This window comes from Acomys minous (assembly GCF_964271855.1).
Source record: "Acomys minous genome assembly, chromosome: 19".
Lineage (NCBI taxonomy): Eukaryota > Metazoa > Chordata > Mammalia > Rodentia > Muridae > Acomys > Acomys minous.
The window spans coordinates 7,520,606-7,539,599 of NC_140499.1; the positions used below are offsets into that span (position 1 = coordinate 7,520,606).

The 18,994-nt window shown below is 47.1% G+C and overlaps 1 protein-coding gene across 4 annotated transcripts in view; it reads right to left on the minus strand.

Annotated features, from left to right (window-relative positions):
• The window catches only part of FNDC3B (fibronectin type III domain containing 3B), a 289,830-nt gene that overhangs the window by 69,254 nt on the left and 201,582 nt on the right, over positions 1-18,994 (minus strand). For all 4 annotated transcript variants that reach the window (XM_084769310.1, XM_084769307.1, XM_084769308.1 and 1 more), the window contains exons 8-10: positions 12,148-12,299; positions 9,490-9,549; positions 1,913-2,051 (exon numbers count right to left, since the gene is read on the minus strand). In XM_084769310.1, the coding sequence (XP_084625436.1) occupies positions 1,913-2,051; positions 9,490-9,549; positions 12,148-12,299 (351 nt within the window). The remainder of the gene's footprint in view (positions 1-1,912; positions 2,052-9,489; positions 9,550-12,147; positions 12,300-18,994) is intronic.

The following is an 18,994-nucleotide window of genomic DNA, read 5'->3' on the forward strand; positions in this document are numbered from 1 at the left end:
TTCCAAGAAGGAAGACACAGGAGGGAGAACTGGGAGACTGTATGTAAATCACCCATTAAACTCCCCAGTTTTATAAGAAGCACTCAGCAGACAGCACCTATTGCTTTATCATACTAATAACTAGTACAACATCATCACAGTCTTGTAAGTGCCACAGCCCTGTCTTTCCCTCCCTCTCTCCCTCCCTCTCTCCCTCCCTCTCTCCCTCCCTGCTGCTGGGCCTCCTGCAGGTGAGTGCTGTAAGTGGAGACCTTTTGAGCTTTGCTGGGTCTGGGCTGAAGAGCAGGCTACAGCTGGACGCACATGAACGGTTAGGTAACTGGGAAAGCGCTCAGGACAATCCAGCTCCATAGAACTCTTTTCATAAAAAGAGCCACATGGACCACAGCTCACAATGTCTGCTGTGTCCTTCCTCAGGCTACCCACCATTGCTCCCCCAACCCCAGGGTGGAGTCTGGGGCCATTGCTTACTCATAGGAGGCCAGAAAGCCTTTGGCTCTCTCAGTTTCTTTGTGGAATCCAGGAGCGCCAAGAGGCAGGGGCGGTCTCTAGCGCATACGCCTTTACCCCGTGTGCTACCAAGGAGCCTGTACCAGCACATTTAAATGCAAGCTGAGCTGATCTTCATGGGCTTACAGGCAGCTGAATGGAACAAGTGGGTATTTCTGGTCCCCAAGTGACCCCTCTCAAAGCTGCTGGTCCACCTGAGACCTGAATGCCACCCACGCACAGGGTGGAGACATATCAGTGATTCCCAACTTTAACTTTGTAAGACCCCAGGGACCTTCTGGTAAGCTTCAGTTTTGTTGTATTTTACCAAAAGCAACATATTTTAATTCTTTCCTTTGGAAAAGAAAGATTTATATTAGCTTAAGTGAACTGATTTTTGAAATGGATATATATCTTCCAAGGAACTAACCAATGATGAGCAGTTGGTGCTAAAACTCTGAAAAGGTGGGAAGTCACTGACCTGTATTATCCCTGGAAGCCAGGAAGGAAAATAAAAAAGTTCAGATTCTAAGCCAGTTGTAACTTTGCCTTTTGTCCCAGTAACACAGTCAGCCACTGACTATGAGTACCTGGCTCCATCCACCAGGGCGGAGTGCAGAGAGAAGCCTCACTGCACTCTGAAGTCACTAGCTCCGCTCCCCCAAGCCCTCTCACCCCTCCACAGCTGGAACTCTAAGCTGCCATCACCTCCTCCTACTTGATACTTTCTTGCTGCACTGAACCTAGACAATAGACATAGAAACAGTGACTGTAGACTGTGCCCATGATCAGCTTCTTGAAAACATGAAACTGGGAGTAACAGGTTCATGGCACAGTACACAGCAGGAATGCGTCCTAGGCTCGACTGCAGGGCAATGGTTATTTTTAGACAGTATGCTGCATCTTATACCTTATGGAAATTACTACATGGAGTTCGGGCTGCTAAAAATAGGAATCCTGATTGAGCTAATGACTAATTAGTGAAAATTAATCAAGTCTAATTAGAGCATAGAGCACACTCTATTCTGCAAAGCTTTAGCTATTAAGTATTTCAGCTTTACGTAGGAAGAAGCCAAAAGAACACAAACATGCTTTATCTCTACCCCTTCAATCTATGTGCTCAAGTTTATAAATGTGTACACAAGTGAACCAAGCTGGTAGAAAGTGATGAAACTGAGGTATTTTAAGTATTCATATCACTTATGATGCATCGGGACATTTGCCAAGTTCTGGAGAAAGTGCTCACACTGGATCTGGCAGGCCCTGCCCCCACCTCTGTCTGACTTTCTTATGGATACATCGTAACTGGGTCCACATAGTTGTTACACAGGAAGCCACCCCACTGCAAAAGAGAATACTTGACATGGCCACTGACTGTCTCGGCATGAATGTGAACTTGTTGTTGGAGCTTTGAGCTACCCACCTTCCACTGCAAGGTTAGCGAACTTTTGCTCCTGTGTGCCAGCTTGGGAGGGAAGGGGCACTCGGGTGCACAGCTGTGGGTGGTGAAGCTAACTGGCTCGGAGCAGGAGCCCTTGACGGAATTGTACATGGCGTACACCCTGCAAAGGAAACAGACAGAGAGTGAGCACCGGCAGCTGGGACCCCAGAGCAAGCTTCTCGTCCCCACTTCATCCATGGCCTTCAAAGCTGAGCACAATGCCTCCCCAAGAGAACACTGTGCTCCCGCCCTGCCCTAGCCCTCCTCAGCAATGCCAGGGACAACCATCTCATCAGGCATTCTGTTCAGTGAGGCCTCCTCGCTCAGCCCCACTGCAATAGGCATAACTCTACTGACTGGAGAAGAGCATTCTACACAAGAAAGTGGTCCCTCGCTCCCAGAACGGCCTCCATCGCTATGGTCTAAAAACCAGCAGGCTTGACTTGGCTGCCTAGGAAAAGGTGCAAAGTACAGTAGCGAGGAGTTAGTGGAAAGGGGTGTGATGCGGCGATCGGAGTTCACAGGCTGCACAGAGTGTACAAAAGACCAATAGGGTAGACGCCACCTCAGATCTACTCAGAGCATGGTGTATATTTAGCTAAAAATATGGATGCTTTACCTTAGAAACCTGCTGGCTACTGCCAAACGCACCTTTTCCCAATTCAGTAAAGACAGTTTCCCAGCACAGTCCATCCACATGCACATTTAATGCCTACATACAGCACCAAGATTAATGACTTTCTCCCTGCACTCTGGAGCACTTGGCTCAGCATTCAACATGTGCGCCTGATTTTAGGATATGTAGATCAAAGTATTAAGCCCCAATGCACTCTGTCCTGCAAGGCTTCCTAAGAAGCCATCTTATATTTGTGTTATTTACCGTCGGGGAGGACGTGATAACATCTGAGGCAAACAAATGGTTGAGAGGATGCTCCCTGCTCAAGCCAGCTGAGAGACGGCTCCTCTGTGCACATAGTACAAGGAGGAATGTGATGACACAAAACCAGATGACAGCGAGCTGGCAAGATCACGTCTGTGTGTCAGGATGGACTGGAGTGAGCCGTACACGGTCAGGCTCAAGCTCAGTTATCATTATCAGATTTAAGGGTCGCACCTAGACCAGGATACATGCGTGCTGGGGGAAGCCACCTCTCAAGCTGGGTTCTAGACTCCCAGCATCACAGAAGGAGACAATCAGACGCTGGGTACCCCCAAGGGTCCAGGCCAGAACACTACAGTGCACGCCTGTGATTCTCGCACGGAGAAGGCAGAAGGAGGACTGAGCGAGTCTGAAGGCTGCTGTCCTAGTCACTTTTTTTTTTGTCAACTTAACACAAGCTAGAGTCACATTCATAGAGAAAATCCTAGCATCAGACTGACCTGCAGACAAGCCTGCGGGGTTATTTGCTTGGTTGAAGACTGTGGGAGAATCCCAATAAGTAATAATGAAGGTTGCATGGCAGTGCCATGTCTGGGCTGCTGAGTCCCTACGTGGGTATAAGAAACAGGCGGAGCAAGCCAGGAGGTGCAACCCGTAAGCGGCCCTCATCCATGGCCTCTGCATCAGTGCCTGACTCCAGGTTGCTGCCATGAGTTCCTGCCTTGACTTCTCTCAGTGATGGAGGGACCTAAGAGTTGTAAGCTTGAAGCAGGTGTGGTAGTGCCCACCTTTTTCGCCAGCGCTAGGGAGCCAGAGGTAGGCAGACGTTCCTAGTTCAATGCCAAGTTCCAGGACAGCTGGGTCTACACAGAAAAACACTATCTTGACTTACCCTCCTCCCCCCTAAAAAAGATGTAAACTGAAACAAACTCTTTCCTTTCCGAGTTGCCTTTGGACCATGCCATTATCTATGACCCTAAGTGTAGAGCTGATGACACATCAGTGCCATGTCCCTGGACATTCAGAGGACAGGGACATATATTAAGCAATCCAAGAAGGCTCTGCCACCTAAAGTGACAAGTATGGAACACTCCACAGGACAGAAAAAATGATCCCAATAATACGCAGTCCTGACAAGGCTGGATAGGCTAGGGTAGGTGGTAGGAGAGGAGGGCTCCCCCTTTCTGAGCTCTAGGGAAGGGGGACAGAGGGGAAGAGGAATGTAAAGTGAATACAAATTTAAAAATAAATTTAATTAATATAAAAAATGAAGCACTAAAGGAAAACCTGTGGAGTTAAAAAAATTTAAGAGACGTTAACCAAATAGCATATTCAGGGTACATTTGAATTTCCATAACAATGAACTGTAGGGGGAAACCCTTCATGTTTAGGACAACTGAGGAAAAGAGAAAAGTCTCTGAATTTTGAAGACGTTAAGAATTACCATAGTGTATTAGGGAGCCTGTAATGATGGTAACGTTATTTCAAAGTGAAATGTATAATATTTTAACTTGACTTCAGGATCTTTGCTAGAACAGAGTCTGGCAGAGTTTGGTGGGCGTAAACGTCTGAGGTAGTCATCTGAGCCATGCGGAGCCATGTTGCTCATCTTTAATTGTGGAGGCTGTTAAGTTTGGAGGGGGTGTAACTTGGAGGTAGAGCATGCACTCAGCCTACAAGGCCCTGGGTTTACTCTCCAGCAAACCCCTTTCCAGCAAGTTGGTCAGCAAGGAAAACTAGGTTAAATTTCAAGCGTACTATAAATGTGCTGTCAATGGTAAAATTTGATGCATTATCCAATCACACCAGGATTATTTATTAACCAAAACTGTTCAGTAGATAAATAACAACTAATTCTAATTGTAACCATGGAACCCTGGAACTCATTCCTGCAACTTGTCCTCTGATCTCCATACGCAACCTTCCTCAAATCAATCAATCAATCAACCAATCAATCAGGTAATCCAGAGTTTCCCACAGGAGGTGATGAGTTTGCCTTAAGACCCTGTTCCGAGAAGAGCTACAGCATAGGGCCATTTTCCTCGGTTAAATTAATCAGTTGATTTTGTTCTGCATGGATCTCCTCACAGCAGAACATTTTCCTGCATAGTTAATTTTGTGTTGGGGTTCCACATCGGTTTCCATGTCACTACCAGCTAGACACTCAGGAAGCAGGTACTCCAAAAATGGCATCAAAAGGCTTGCAACTCCTCCCCACATGTTGGGGACATCCCAGGGCCACAGTCCAGGAAGCATCAGCTATTTTATAACCGCACCCTGGACTGGTCAACTGGGGTTTTGGAAATGGATCAGTACATCATTTTTTTTCTGGGAAATGTCATTCCGTGATGTCACTTCTGGGCACCACCGCTTATGTTAGTGACTGGAAAAGTGCCGCTAAGTCTGTCTCAGGCTTGTGGGCCACTACGTCACTTAAGTCTCAGCGGGACCACTCCTGATACAAATAGCAGCTCTTGTGTTTTTTAAAGAAAAGTGAGAATTTTTTTTTAAAGAGGTTTTAATATACACTGAAGCACAGGCATTAAGAAAGGGTCAAGGACAGTGATGACAACAGTCCACAGCCCTAGAGTGGACACACTCTTAAGAGCCAGTCTCTTCGGTCTAAGTCCCGGGCTCCCAAACTGAACAGTCATCTTAATACCATTGTTAACTTTATAAAACTGGCAAATAAAGGAGGAAGACACTTCTCTGAGAAATGCCTGAAAAATGTAAATATGTAAATATTTATATAGAGAACTATGTATCTATATAGTTAAGTATAAGTATTTAAAAGGTATGAATTTATATGATGTACATTCCTTTAAATAATTTGTGTGTGGCTGAGGCATGTGTGCATGTGTGCAGGTGCATGTGTGTGGGTATGTGTGTAGAGGCTAGCACAAACTTTGGCGTCTTTCCTCTGGACCTCGATCTCCCTTATCTTTGAGACAGCCTCCCGCCGGCCTGGCACTCACCATTGGGCTAGGCTGGCTGCCAGTGAGCCCCAGGGATGCTGTCAGAGCCTTCTCAGTCCTGGGATCGGAGCATGTGCTATGGCTGCTGGTTTTGCAATGTGTCTTCTGGGGTCACACTGAGGACCTTCCTCACTGAACCATCTCAGATTATTTCCTCTCACTCCAACATAATCTCAGTGCCTTTGTTTCCCCTTCTCCTCAGCTTCCCTCAGTAACTATTCTAGATTTCATTTTAATGGTTTTATACAACACACAACATTATATCCCTAGTGCAAGTACTAATTATACTTTGATAATTATAAATTGATTGTTTTTAAACATTACTTCAGTTAATTAAAAATCTAAGAAAAGACCTAAATGTTACAAATCAATGCATGTATTATACATAGAAGCATTTTTGCTTCAATCACATAACAATATGGTGGAAAAGATCTGTGGAATAGAAATAACCACATGTGTGTGTATAGGAAAAAAATAAAGAAGAAGAAATAGTCTTTTAAAATTGAGATGACTCTGGACATAATACTCCACACAGCATATGGCAGATGTGAGTAAAAACAGCTACAGGCGCATGATCAATAGCACTGCCTACAGGACGCCCTGGTCTCAGTAAACCCCACTGATTTGAGGTAAGAGCAAAAAAGTCAAGAGCGAGGCAGGCAAGCACGGCCACGCAGCAGGCAGTTTTTGCTGGGGCTCCCCGAAGAGGAGCTTGCTACTTACAAAAATAGGTTTGCTGCTTCCTATCAGTAGATTCACATATTACTAACACAACAGGGGGGGGGGGGCTCATGCAAAGCTATCAGACAATCTGCGGATAGGATAAAAGGAAGTCCGAGGCAGGGGAACACTGAGACGAGTGGGGAACCAGGGAAGGGAACAGAACTGAATATGAACAAAGTACAGTGATGGATGAGTGAAAATATCACAGCAAAGCATGTTCCTCTGCATGCTAACTAAAGGAAATTCAGTCACTAAAAACACAGTAACTAGAAAGCCTACATGTGACTTCAGTATATAGTTTAAGAAGGAAATCGTTAAGTGCCAAGATTTCTTTCCGTAGGTCTCAATCAAATCATGAAATACTGAGAATTTGAAGGGGGCTGAGGTGTAGTTTAGTAGTGCTCGCCTGGCCCTGCCTAAGCCAGGATGGTGGCACACACTTGGAATCCCAGCATTTGCGAGGCAGAGGCTGGAAGACCACTCCTGGCTACAGAGACCCTTTCTCCAAAAAACTGACACAAAAGAGAACAACAGAAAGAGAAGATCGTGGCTTATTTTGTGCTCCTAAAAGAAACATCCTGGTTGCCTCAGCTCTGTGGGCTTGTAGCAGGGTGCCATTTCAAATTCTTAATTAAAGGGGCAGTGGGCTTCGCTGCCCTTTTTGTGGCTGCTGGGTGGCTCTGGTCTTCCATAGCAAATGGTGTTTCCACACAGCCCCCTGCAGCCTCACTGATGACTAGTGAATCTGTGATTAACTCTTACATTCCCAGAACGTTGAAAGTTCTCTGTATAATTCCAGAGCATCACAGAACACCACAACTCATCAAAATGCTGAGAAGAGATCAGGCGATGCCTAGGCCCAGCTGACACATCTACAACAGAGCTCCTGAACCTAAGGGCAGGGGTCAGGTCGGAAGGGCAGGGTGGGGCCAGCATAAGAGCCAACTGGACAGGGAGTTTCCCATGAGACTGTCTCCTCAAAAAGTCAGGAAAGCTACACACCTGCACTCACCACAGGACTGCATGAGCAAGGATGACACCGACAGACATGCTAGTGTGGAAGCGGGAAAGTTCAAGCCACATCAACCCTGGACAAAGACCTACAGGCAGCTGAAAAGGAGCGCAGAGAACTGGGGAACCAGCCTGCCATCCCATTCGTTAATATGCAATTAAAGAAAAAGAGGCCAGGTACAGGAGGGACTGGAAGGTAGAAGTGGAAGGGAGAAATGATGTGATTATAATAATAATAATAAAAAAATACTATTATAAAAAGATCCAGCAACCAAACAATCTCAAAGCTTCCACTGTATTAAGGAATCAAGAGACAAGATGGCAAGAGAGAAAGGGCAGATTTGTCACGACATCCAACTTTCTTGAGATGAGACTTAAGGGAACAGGAAATTAACAAAGTACCCCTTTGTAAAGCACTGACAATAAACGGTTACAACACAGAGCAAAGGAAACGTGTTCACCAAGAAATGGGCTGCATTTCTGAGGCTGCTCAGATGTTGAACATCTGAGGAGACTGGTTAAGTGAGTTCTGCTATCGTCTTAGCTTACAAATTACCTACACTTGTGTGACGCTTAAAGTATCTGAGTGGAAGCAGCATGACTCACATCCACAAGGTTCTGGTTTAAACAAGAGCAGCTCATTGCAGTAGATGAATCTGCACCATCACACTGCCAGACAGATGTTCACTACGATGATGTAAAATAACCAAGTTTAGAGCACACGCAGCACTGATGAGCGAGCACACTGCAGCCGCAACTCAAACGCTTCCCACCTTTTCCCATGGGAAATGGGGTCTCATGCCAGGCTGGCCTCCAGCTCCCTGTATCTATCGCCCAGGATGCCCTGACTTCCTCTTTCCCCTCTACCTATACTTCTTAAGTGCTGGCATTGCACGTGTGTAACATAGTGCTTCCCCTCTTTATGTTTTCACATTTAATTAATTAACTCATTAGTCTCCTTGTATACGAGTGCTCACATGCACATGCACCTGCGTGGGAGTCAGGTCCCTTCTCCTTCCAGCCTGTGGGACTGAATTCAGGTTGTCACGCTTGGCGGTAAGTGGTCCCCTGGATGACCACATTCACAAAATTTTTGTTCGCAAAGAAGCTCTGGAGTAGAACTTTTACTGATGCTCAAATGCAAACAGCCAACTTACGGCAAAACTAAACTATGGTGTGTATGTTGTGTGTGCAGGTTGTGTGTATGGGGGGCATGCACAGGGTGTGTGGGGTGTTGAGTGTGTGTGTGTGTGTGTGTGTACTGTGTAAGGGTGCATGTTGCATGTGCGCCGGGTGTGAGTGTGTGTGTGTATGGGTTGTATGTTATGTGTGTTTGTGTGTATGTCTGTGCTGTGTATGGTGTGTGTTGGGTGTGTGTATGGATTGTGTATATGTGTATGTGGTATGTGCTGTGTCAGTGTGGTGTGTGTGTGTATGTGTATGCTGTGTATGGGTGTGTGGGATGTGAGTATGTGGCTCTGAGTGAGTGTGTCTGTGAATGAGTGTGTGAGTAAGTGTGCATGCACATCCCCAGAGATGCTGCTCCACCATCCTGAGACAAGGTAGTTCCCTCAACCTGGAGCATGCCCACTGAGCCTGAAGTACACAGATCCATCTGGACTGGCCTGTCAGCAAGGCCTAGGATCCTCCTGGCCCTACCTCGCTGCACTGGGATTACAGGCGCCTGCCATCTCCCATGTCACTTTACTGACTGAGCTGTCTCCCTAGCCCTAGAAATTATACTTTAAAATAAAAGGCTGTCATGACACCTCCTTTTCGGTCCCAGAAGCAGTTTCTGGTCGTTAAAATTGCTATTCCCTGCACACAGAATGTGATCGGATGGCCATGGCTCTGGGGCCACAGCTTCTGAGAGGGAAGTATCACTCCACACCGGCTTTTGAAAGGAGCTGTGACACAGAGGGCAGTGTCCCCAGGTTTGCAGCTACTTCCACGGCTGAGTTCTAACTCACCTCACGTGGTAGTCAGTGGCAGGCCTGAGATCTTTCAGGTTACACTCCAACTCTTCTCCACTGAAAAGACAAAGTGTTTGTTAGTTTAAGACTGCTGTCGAAGGCAAAGCAGCTTTGGGGCTGGGTTTCTCAGTTATTCGCCAATAGTAACTCAAATACTACTATGTCTGTACTCACGAAAACTCAGACATAAACTTGATTTTGGTGGGCTTTTGTTTTGTTTTGTTTGTTTGTTTTAAATTGAAAAACTGACTCCTTTGAATGACAGCATTCAGAGCTAAAAAACAGAGTCAAATAAAATTTTAAAGATATACACTGTCTTAGGCCTTCCTAAACCAAGACATTAAAGCAGATACATATGTGAACAAGTAGATCTGTAGGAAAACACACCATCTGTGTGACAGAGGTGGACCCCAATCCTACCCTGGTAGGAGCCCCAATATCCTCAGCACAGGACTCCCCTAATGAACCTGCAGTCCATGCCAGGCCACCAAGAAACAGCTCTCTGACATAAAGGAAAACCACTTCCATGAGCAGAAGGAGAAACTGAGCCTCAGCCTCAGAGGTAAAGAAACAAGCCATCCAAAGCGAGATACACTGTTTGGCCACGACAAAGAGGCATCCAGAACTCGGGGTGCCGAGGTAGGATTACTTCAAGTTCGAGGACAGGCAGGAGGACTTCATGGACAGACCCTGACTTCATTTTGATTAAAGATAGAGGATATGCGTGTCCATAACTTGTTTCCCATTCTTCAAAATTATCAAATGACACATTGAAGAGACCAAAGTCAGTGCATTACCTCACCCTACCCGGAAGGGATAAAAGAACCACCACACTTGTCTTCAAAACAAGAGACATAGTCTTCAAAATAAGAGACTCATCAGGTCAGTTTGCAATGCTAGAGTCAGGACAATGCGGTACATGAAAGTTCTGTGGCTTCCATGCGGCTATTTACAAAAACATCCTTGTGCGCAGAAAGCATATCGCAACAGTGGTAAGGGACTATAAAGTATAAAACTTATGAAATAAATACATGCAGAAAAAGACACGGCCAGCAAGATAACAGGGTAAAAGGTCAGTGACAGAAGATGATGTACAGCCTACACCTGCAATCGCAGCTATACCAGATGTTTGGTATGTTGGAACTTCTCCCAAAGGACGTTGATGTAGATTTCAAACCAGAAACTATGTCCACACCTAGCCCACAGCTGCACAGCTTGGCCTGCATTGCAACTTAAAGTATTTTGTTATCTGTTAAACTAGGCTGATATAGGAAGACAGCATAGTCATTGAGAGTTTTAGTATTTCTTGGAGAAAACCCTGCTCCCTGAAGTTGAGGGGCAGTCATCCCTGTAGGTCAGGCTTCTGGCTGTGGGCAGCAGGGTATCGCTGACCGAGCAGCCTCAGGCAGTGCTGCACACCTGTACTGAGGTGTGGGGGTACTTGAGGACCACATGAAGTCTTGGCCTGCCTGGCAACAAAGCCACACCCCCTCCCATCTCTAAGGCGTGGAAACTCCATATTTTCCCAATCTATCTCTAATTGTTGGGGTTTTTTCCCCTCCAAAATAGAGTAAAATAATTAAGAGCCAGAGCACCAAGTTGAAGATTTATTCCATGCCCACGAGGCAATCTCTTGCACAGGAGTGATGACATGGCCTCTGGTGTGGCTCTGCAGTGAAGTGCTTTGATGGGGCCAGGTGAGAGCACTGGAAAGTCAGGGGACACAGTGGGGAGCAGAGTGGGAGGGAAGAGGAGGACCCACATTGGTGTGGTTCTTCTCTTAGATCTTTTTTTCTTTACTAGCCCATAAATCCACTGCCTGGGGCAGCACAGCAGGACAGTAGGACAGAAGTGGGCAGAGTTGGGGAGGTGAGAACAGCGGGGCTCCTGGGAGCGAGTTGCCCTGCTGTGACCAGTCAGTCCATCCAACAAGTAGTCAAGGACCCTGGCGTTCTGATTCTCACTCTGTAAATGTGAGCTGTACGAAGGAGAAAGGACTTGACCCGAATGCTTTTAGCACACTTCGAAAACAGGTGTAAGTCACCCCACCAACTGATACATGGGACTCCATAAAACGGAGGGGCTAATCTTCCTCTGTGCCCTGAACTCAGAGCTGTTTAATAAGGCCCCATAGGGAAATGTAAAGTAGCCTTCTGTATGGGATAGAGGGCAAGAGGTAGAGTGAAGTGGAAACAAAAAATATTGTAGCTTTCAAAACAGGCTGAGGAAAAGGATCTGCTCTAGCATAATTCACTCTACAGCACTTAATATATGTAGCCACTGAGACATTTAGTCACATCCGGGCCTGAAAGACCTTGGTGGAAATTTTTTATTAATACTATATTGATAACTAGCATATAATTGAGAGGTTTGTTTTACCAAATAGTCCTATATTACTAATTTATGATTAATAATTACTTGGACAAAATTAATTAATTCCTGACTTTACAATTTCTAACACCCCCTCTTCCCGCACTACTGAGAATTAAACCCAGAGCCTCCAGCACGCTAGATGAGTGCTCTGCCCTGGGCTAGCTCAGCAACTTTTAAAATTAGTAACTTTTAAAAGGAGATTAGCATAGTGTGAATTCCCCATTTTTTTCTCTTCAGTGATGCAGTTTAGTAGCAGAGAGGCCCCGTGTGGAGACACACTACCTGTAAATGGTCTTGTACTTCCCGTCACGCCCCTTGTCGGATAAAGCGACCTCGTAGCTGTAAGGGAAGGAGAGACCGCCATGGGGGCCACAGGACAGTCCAACAGGGGGTGCCCACGACAGCACAACTGCTCTCGCCTGGATATTAGATACCTGAAAAGAGAAGGGGGTGGGGTCAGAAGTGTCCACCTGCATCCCATGGGGGTTCAGGCTCAGCAGCCTTGGGTCATGGCATTTTCATCAACAGAGGTGACATAAAAGTTAATCCAAGGCAGTTTCGATTTTAACAAGAGGTTCTCTCTAATGCTTTCTAGGAAGGCATGATGTCCGAGGACACGGCTCTTGTAGCACCATCCTCAATGCCCAGGCTAAGTCTGACCACACTCAGGCTTCTCTGCGCCTGGCAATTTCAAAGTAAACACAGGTACTTCCTAGAAGCTTTGCTGGGTGTTGAGTCACCCCACCAAGACCCGGAAGTCCTGTGGATTCCGAGGGGAAGCAATGGGCAGGAAAAGAGAAGCCAGGAGCAGGCTGACGGGAGGTGCCACATCCCCACTGTCCGGGCACAGCAAGAGCCCCATCTCTCCACTCACTCTCCTCCCACTGCTGGGTCTGCTACGTGCTCTCCTTGGGTACCTGGATCCTCCCTGCTGCCATAGCATTCATCTGCTCATTTTAAAATAGGTCTAGCCTTGGCTTCCTGCCCTGCCTGGCGTCAGCTGCCCCTCTACCTGAGGCTCTCTAAGTCATCTGGCCCACGTAACATCTCTGTTTTAGAGCCTGTTCCTGAGAAACCCAACCTGACGCACAAGGCTTAATCCTTTAAGACAAACCTAACCTTCTTTCAAAAAGCTTTCTTGAAAAAGCTTGCAAACTAACTTTCTAAAGACTACTTATTGCAACCTGGTTCCTGGTGTGGATAACTCGTTAAAATGAACAACGGAGTAAGACTCAATCCAAGTGCTGAAGCTTAGTGTTCATAGACCGCACAGTTGACTGTGTCACCTCTAGGAGGAAATACAGACCCATTAAGTCCCTGTTGCTTTCTCCTATTTTTGGCACTATCTGATCAAGATAGATTATGGACATCTATATGTTCAAAATAACTTAAAAGCACAAATGATTAATAGAAACAAATTAAATTTTTTTTATTTTATGCACATCGGTGTTTAGCTTGCATGTATGCCTTTGTGTGGATATCAGATTCCCTGAAACTGGAGTTCCAGACAGCTCTGAGCTGCCATGTGGGTGCTGGGAATAGAACCCAGGACCTCTGGAAGAGTAGCCAGTGCTTTTAACCACTGAGCCATCTCTCCAGCCCCTGGGACATAAATGTTGAGCATCTTTTTTACTCTGACACTTATATCAATTTTTTGAGGTATTTCCTTCATATAATTTCTGTTTTATATAGATAAAGCACGGTGACACATTTAGCCAGACTCCTATTCATCCTTCAAGACCTCAGATGGACCTCACCTCTCTACTACCTCAAAGTTTCAGAAGTGGCCCGCTCACCGTCACACCTCTGTGCTCTATGGTACCTAGAGGGGATTGCTACCACTATTAATCTCAGTCGTGCCCTTTGTCTGGGACCTCTGACAGACTGTGGCACTCCATAAGAGCACAACCAAAGTCATATTCAAGGATAAGCAGTGGCTGCTAAATAAATGTTAAACAAAAGCTAAATCAGAGGTAATATGGTACATTCCATTTTGGTAGAGGCAGCAGGAGTAGAGATGTCCCGCCTAGGTAGACACAGGAGAGATTGTCAGAGGACCAATCTCCAGCCCTCCAGCTGGGGCTACACACTGGCAGCTCCGCTTGGGCTATGCTGTCATTTAATGGGCAAGAACGCAGGACCAAGAACCACTCAGCCCTCTCTTACCTGCCAACTGACCATCCACACCTCAAAAGGGGACAGACCCATCTCCTGCCCAGAGCCTTAGGGCTTTCCCACTGCCTACGGCTTAACAGACTTCTGATGCCGGCCAAATGCTGCCTTTGTAGGGGCTTTGGGTAGAGATAAGGACACAGTTTCCAGGCTCACGGGGCCTGAGGAGTGTACAGTTAACACAGATTATGAATGTGACAGGGTCTATGGTCATCAAAGGGACAAACAAGCCTCTGGAACATTCATGAAGGATTGTCTAGGTCATGTTCACCGAGGTGACAAGTCCTCCCTGAATATGGGCGGCACGAGTCAATGGGCTGAGGTCCTAGACTGCACAAAAATGAGAAATAAGCCAAGTGCCAGCACCTCTCCTTGCTTTCTGACTGGGACAGCACTGTGACCAGGAGCCTCACTTCTCCTGGCCCCTCCATGTCCCACCCTGATAGACTAAAGTACTTCAAACTCTTCCTCCCTATGTCACCTTTGCCAGGTTACTTTGTCACAGCCACAAGACAAGGAACTAATACGAGGATCACACAGAGCACCAGGGACGGACCAGGAACAGGCTACAGCTGGCCTCCCAGGTCTGCTGATCAGCCCCGAGGGCGCTCCGGTCACATTTTCGCTGCTGGGCGTCAATCCCTTGGTTTGTTTCTCTGATCAGCTTCTCAGACAGTTTCTCATGCAGGCCAGAGTATACGCTGAATTCTTGCACACACCTGCGTGAGTAATCCTGCGCTCCTGAGTATTTTATATGGTTTTAATTTCAAAGATTCTGTTTTGCTATTAAAACGGGAGGCTGCCTGCCCTGGGAGACCTCTGCTGGGGTGATGAGCAGCTGCCTGGCACCATTCCAAGACCCAAGTGGGTAGTGACACTGAGTCCATGATTGGTGGTGTGAGCTAGCACGTCTCAGAATAGCCCAGTGAAAGCCTGTGCTCCAGATACCAAGCACATGCCAGAAATTCACACCCTTCCAACTTTACCTTTTCTAGCAACTTCCACAAACAGCCTGAGTTGTTTAAATGAGCAGCCGTGTATGATGCTAGAAGCGGCCGCTAAACTGGTGCTTACTTCCCCTCTAGACTGTGAGGTTGGCTGGAGGAGACGTAGGCAGCCGTGGAGGTGCGTTCCTGCCAAGGACCTTCCCGACACAAGTGCACCCTGGGAACACAGCACTGTTTCCCAAGGGCAGACGTCCCTGTGAACTCCTCCCTTAAGCTCTGATGGCAGCTGGCTTCCGGCTTCCATTCTTTAGCCCCTGGCATCCTGTGGGAAAGAGTGCTGGACCTCTTTTTGGACTCGGAAGTCACTTCCACCTCAGGGTGGACTCCAGCGAACTATAATAGATCTCTGAGGACTATGCCACCCAGGGGGTGGTCAATCCTCAAGCCCAGACACTTCAAGTGGGTCAGGGGACGAGTCTGTAAGGTTAGGCTGGAACTGTGGGATCAGGTCCACCTCTAAGTGACAGCACATGTGCACCTGAACCTCACATTGGGACTTCTCTCGCTAAGCCCAAACTTTCTCACCATGCTGATGAGTGATAGCCTAAGACGCAGCTCCTCTGTTCACTACAGTGACCACCATGGCTAGACAAATCTCAAAGCACACTGCTTTATGGCTGTGTAAGGGATCTGTCACCACTGAAGCAGACACCCTTAGAACGGGTGACAAGTGATGTCCAGGTCTCAGCCAGAAGGCAGGGTACCATCTGGCATCGCTAGCGCTGGTTTAAAGGGGTCTTTGGAAAGTGTATGAGCACAGGAATTAGTAACTGGTTAAAAGCACCAGCCAAGGACAATACAGGCCGTAAACTTCTAACCCCTACCCAGATCTAGCCAATGGACAGGACATTCTCCACAGCTGAGTGGAGAGTGGGGTATGACTTTCACACGTACTCTGGTGCCTCATATTTGACCACGTCCCCTGAATGGGGAGACCTGGTGGCACTCAGAGGAAGGATAGCAGGCTACCAAGAAGAGACTTGATACCCTATGAGCATATACAGGGGGAGGAAGTCCCCCTCAGTCACAGTCATAGGGGAGGGGAGTAAGGGGAAAATGGGAGGGAGGGAGGAATGGGAGGATACAAGGGAGGGGATAACCATTTAGATGTAATATGAATAAATTAATAAAATAAAATAAAATGCCTTGGGGGCCTATAAAACTACTATCTACTTTTAATGCCCACACACAATGCTTAGAACTCAGTCTTTCCTAAGTATTTAAAAGTACAGATCCCAACTCGAGAGCAGCTGTGTGTGTGGAGAGTAAAGTTTATTAGCTTGCAGCAATCCTTATTCCCGTTCTCTCTGCCCGTTCCATCCAGTGTTTGAACTAGCCTGTAAAACTGTACTCATTTATTTTTGTATTCTCAGAATTTAGGCCCATGGGAGGCTCATCAGTCTGATGAAGGAATATGCTAAGGAAATATCACCATAGAAGTATTGGCTTAACTTCTACAGTGGTCTTCATGATGAATAACCCAAAAGAAAAAGACACAGGAAAGGAGGGTGAAAGACGGACACGTAAGTCCACAGCTTGAGGCTCATCTGTTTTCCCAGCTCCTGATGTGCTGCAAGTGTCTGCTCTATCACCTGACACCAGGCCATGCATCTCTCAAGGAAGTTCTTCCTACCACGGGTCCTTCTGCCCAGGTTGTTCCTGCTGACAAATCAACTGTTTCTGCAAACTAAATGCTGGCGACGCACAAGCACAGCTCCAGTTTACGTGTCTCTATCCAGAAAGCAGGCAGCCCACCAGGTCATGGGAAGCTGTGTTGGGCACCGCCATCCAAGGGGCTCCGGAGCAAGGCTGTGAATTCCCAAGTCACAGAGGGCAGCTCTTGAGCTCCTGCAGTGGGCAGAGCAGTGGCCTTGTCAGCCAAGTCCCTCTGGCGCATCGTTCCAGGACACTGACCTAGTCTTTGGAACTCTTTTAGGGAACAGGAAATGAGTTATACTCAGTTTGGGGTGCTCAAGGTTACAGGGAGATGACTGGGATCCACAACCTTAGATAGCACTTCTGCACTTGAACCATTAGCAGAAATCCCAAAGAAAAATCACTGCTGCTAATTTAGAGTTGGTATAAAATGCAGTTGAAGGGGAAAGGAGTGAGGAGTTGCCCTTCCCAACTACGCGCCCAGTGTTCTTCTGCAGCTCGGGTGCAGCCCCTGGAGGGCAGCCTGGTGTGCCTCCTCATGCCTGCACCTACTATGGGGCTGCCTCTCGCTTAACGCCACACTACAAACTAAGGGAGGTCTCTTCAAAGTATTCTCACAAAGCATGTGACTCTCTCCTCAGATCCCCATGTAGTTTTTGTTGCACTAACCTTCAAAGACGCCGAGGCATCTCAATGTATACCAGGGAAGAGCTGCCACTGGCCCACCTAACCACCACGCCCTCCCAGCTGCTGCCTGGCACTCCACATCCTCTGCCTCTGCCTTCCTCCATGCTGGCCAGTCTGTGGGCATCTGTCCTACCTACCCTCCAGAATCCAGATATGTCTGTCAGACAATTTGTCAGCAAACATTTGCTAAGGGTTCAGTTATGCGTCAAGGACAGTCATAGCTAGGTCTTGGGGACAGAAAGACTATGGGATAGATGTGCACAAGAACTTTAGGAAGAAGGGAAGAGGAAGAGGAAGAGGAAGAGGAAGAGGAAGGGAGAGAGAACACTATGCAAACGACTGACTGGGCTGGGAAAATGACTGACTATTACCAGGCAGAGGAGGTTTAGCAGGAATAAGGTAAGTGTGAGTGCAGAATGTGTCCCTCCTCAGTCCGGGAAGCCACCTGGGACTCTGCAAGAGCAGCAAGTACCCTTCATGGCTCAGCCATATCTCCAGCCCTTACCTTATTTTTCTGAGACAGGATCGCTCACTGAGTCGAGAGCTTACTGTTCAGTTATGTGTATTAGTCTGCCAGCTCTGGGAACCCATCTCTGTTGCTCTGTGTTTGAGCTCCATCACCCGTGTCTTCTGCTTTTTAGGTGGGTGCTGAGATCCAAGCCCAGGTCCTCCTGCTTGCACATCAGGCGTTTACCTACCGAGTTGTCTCGCAGCCCCTCGCCCTTTCTCAGTCTCTCCCTGTACTTGGCCTCGAGTCCTCCAGTCTGCTGTCGTGTCTACAACGTGAACTTTCATTTCGATGCTCAGCCTCCCACTCCTGCTCTTGGTCCCTCCCCTTTGCACAGCACTGAGGCTACCACACACTTCCAACTGTGTGCCATCCTTATTTTTCTGGATGCTCTGCGAGTGAAACAGACTTGATATGTCTAGGAATGGCCATGAAGACACAAAAAGAGCCTAAAATGAACTTACCCTAAAGGAATTAGAGGCAACTGGAAGAGACCTTCCGAGACACCCTTGAGTGCACCGTGCTATGAGCAACAGCAGGATGCACGCAGGCCAAGATGGCGCTGGCAGAGGTCTCCTGCAGCCCAAGAGGGGCAGCCACCTAGTGGCTCAGGCAGCCCACTCAACAGTCTGGAAGCTGTTGGATTGAATGTTCTGAAGCTAAAAGTCCAGCTACCCAAGCTGGGTAATAATTTAGTCAATTTATCTTTAGAATGGGACTAGTATCCAGCCATCCTTGCCATATTGGACACAGGCACTCCTGTGCCTGCTCATGTGGTGACCAAGTGTGGGAGAGTTTTAACACCCTCCTCTAAAACCGTACAGACTTTCTATGTCCATCCCAGCTCTGACTAAGGACATGGAGACATATTTATTTACAAGAGCTTTAGGCCTTAACTTATTGTTGCTCCCAACTAGCTCTTACAACCAATGTTAATGTGTTTATATTAACTTATGTTTTGCCATGTGGTTCTTTACCTCTCCTCAGTTTCTTATGTTGGACTTCCTCCATGTCTCATAGGTGACTTTTTTCATGCTTCTTTCTTTCTCACAGTGCCTATCTTTCCTATAGGTGGTCAGCTCTTTATTCAACCAATCAG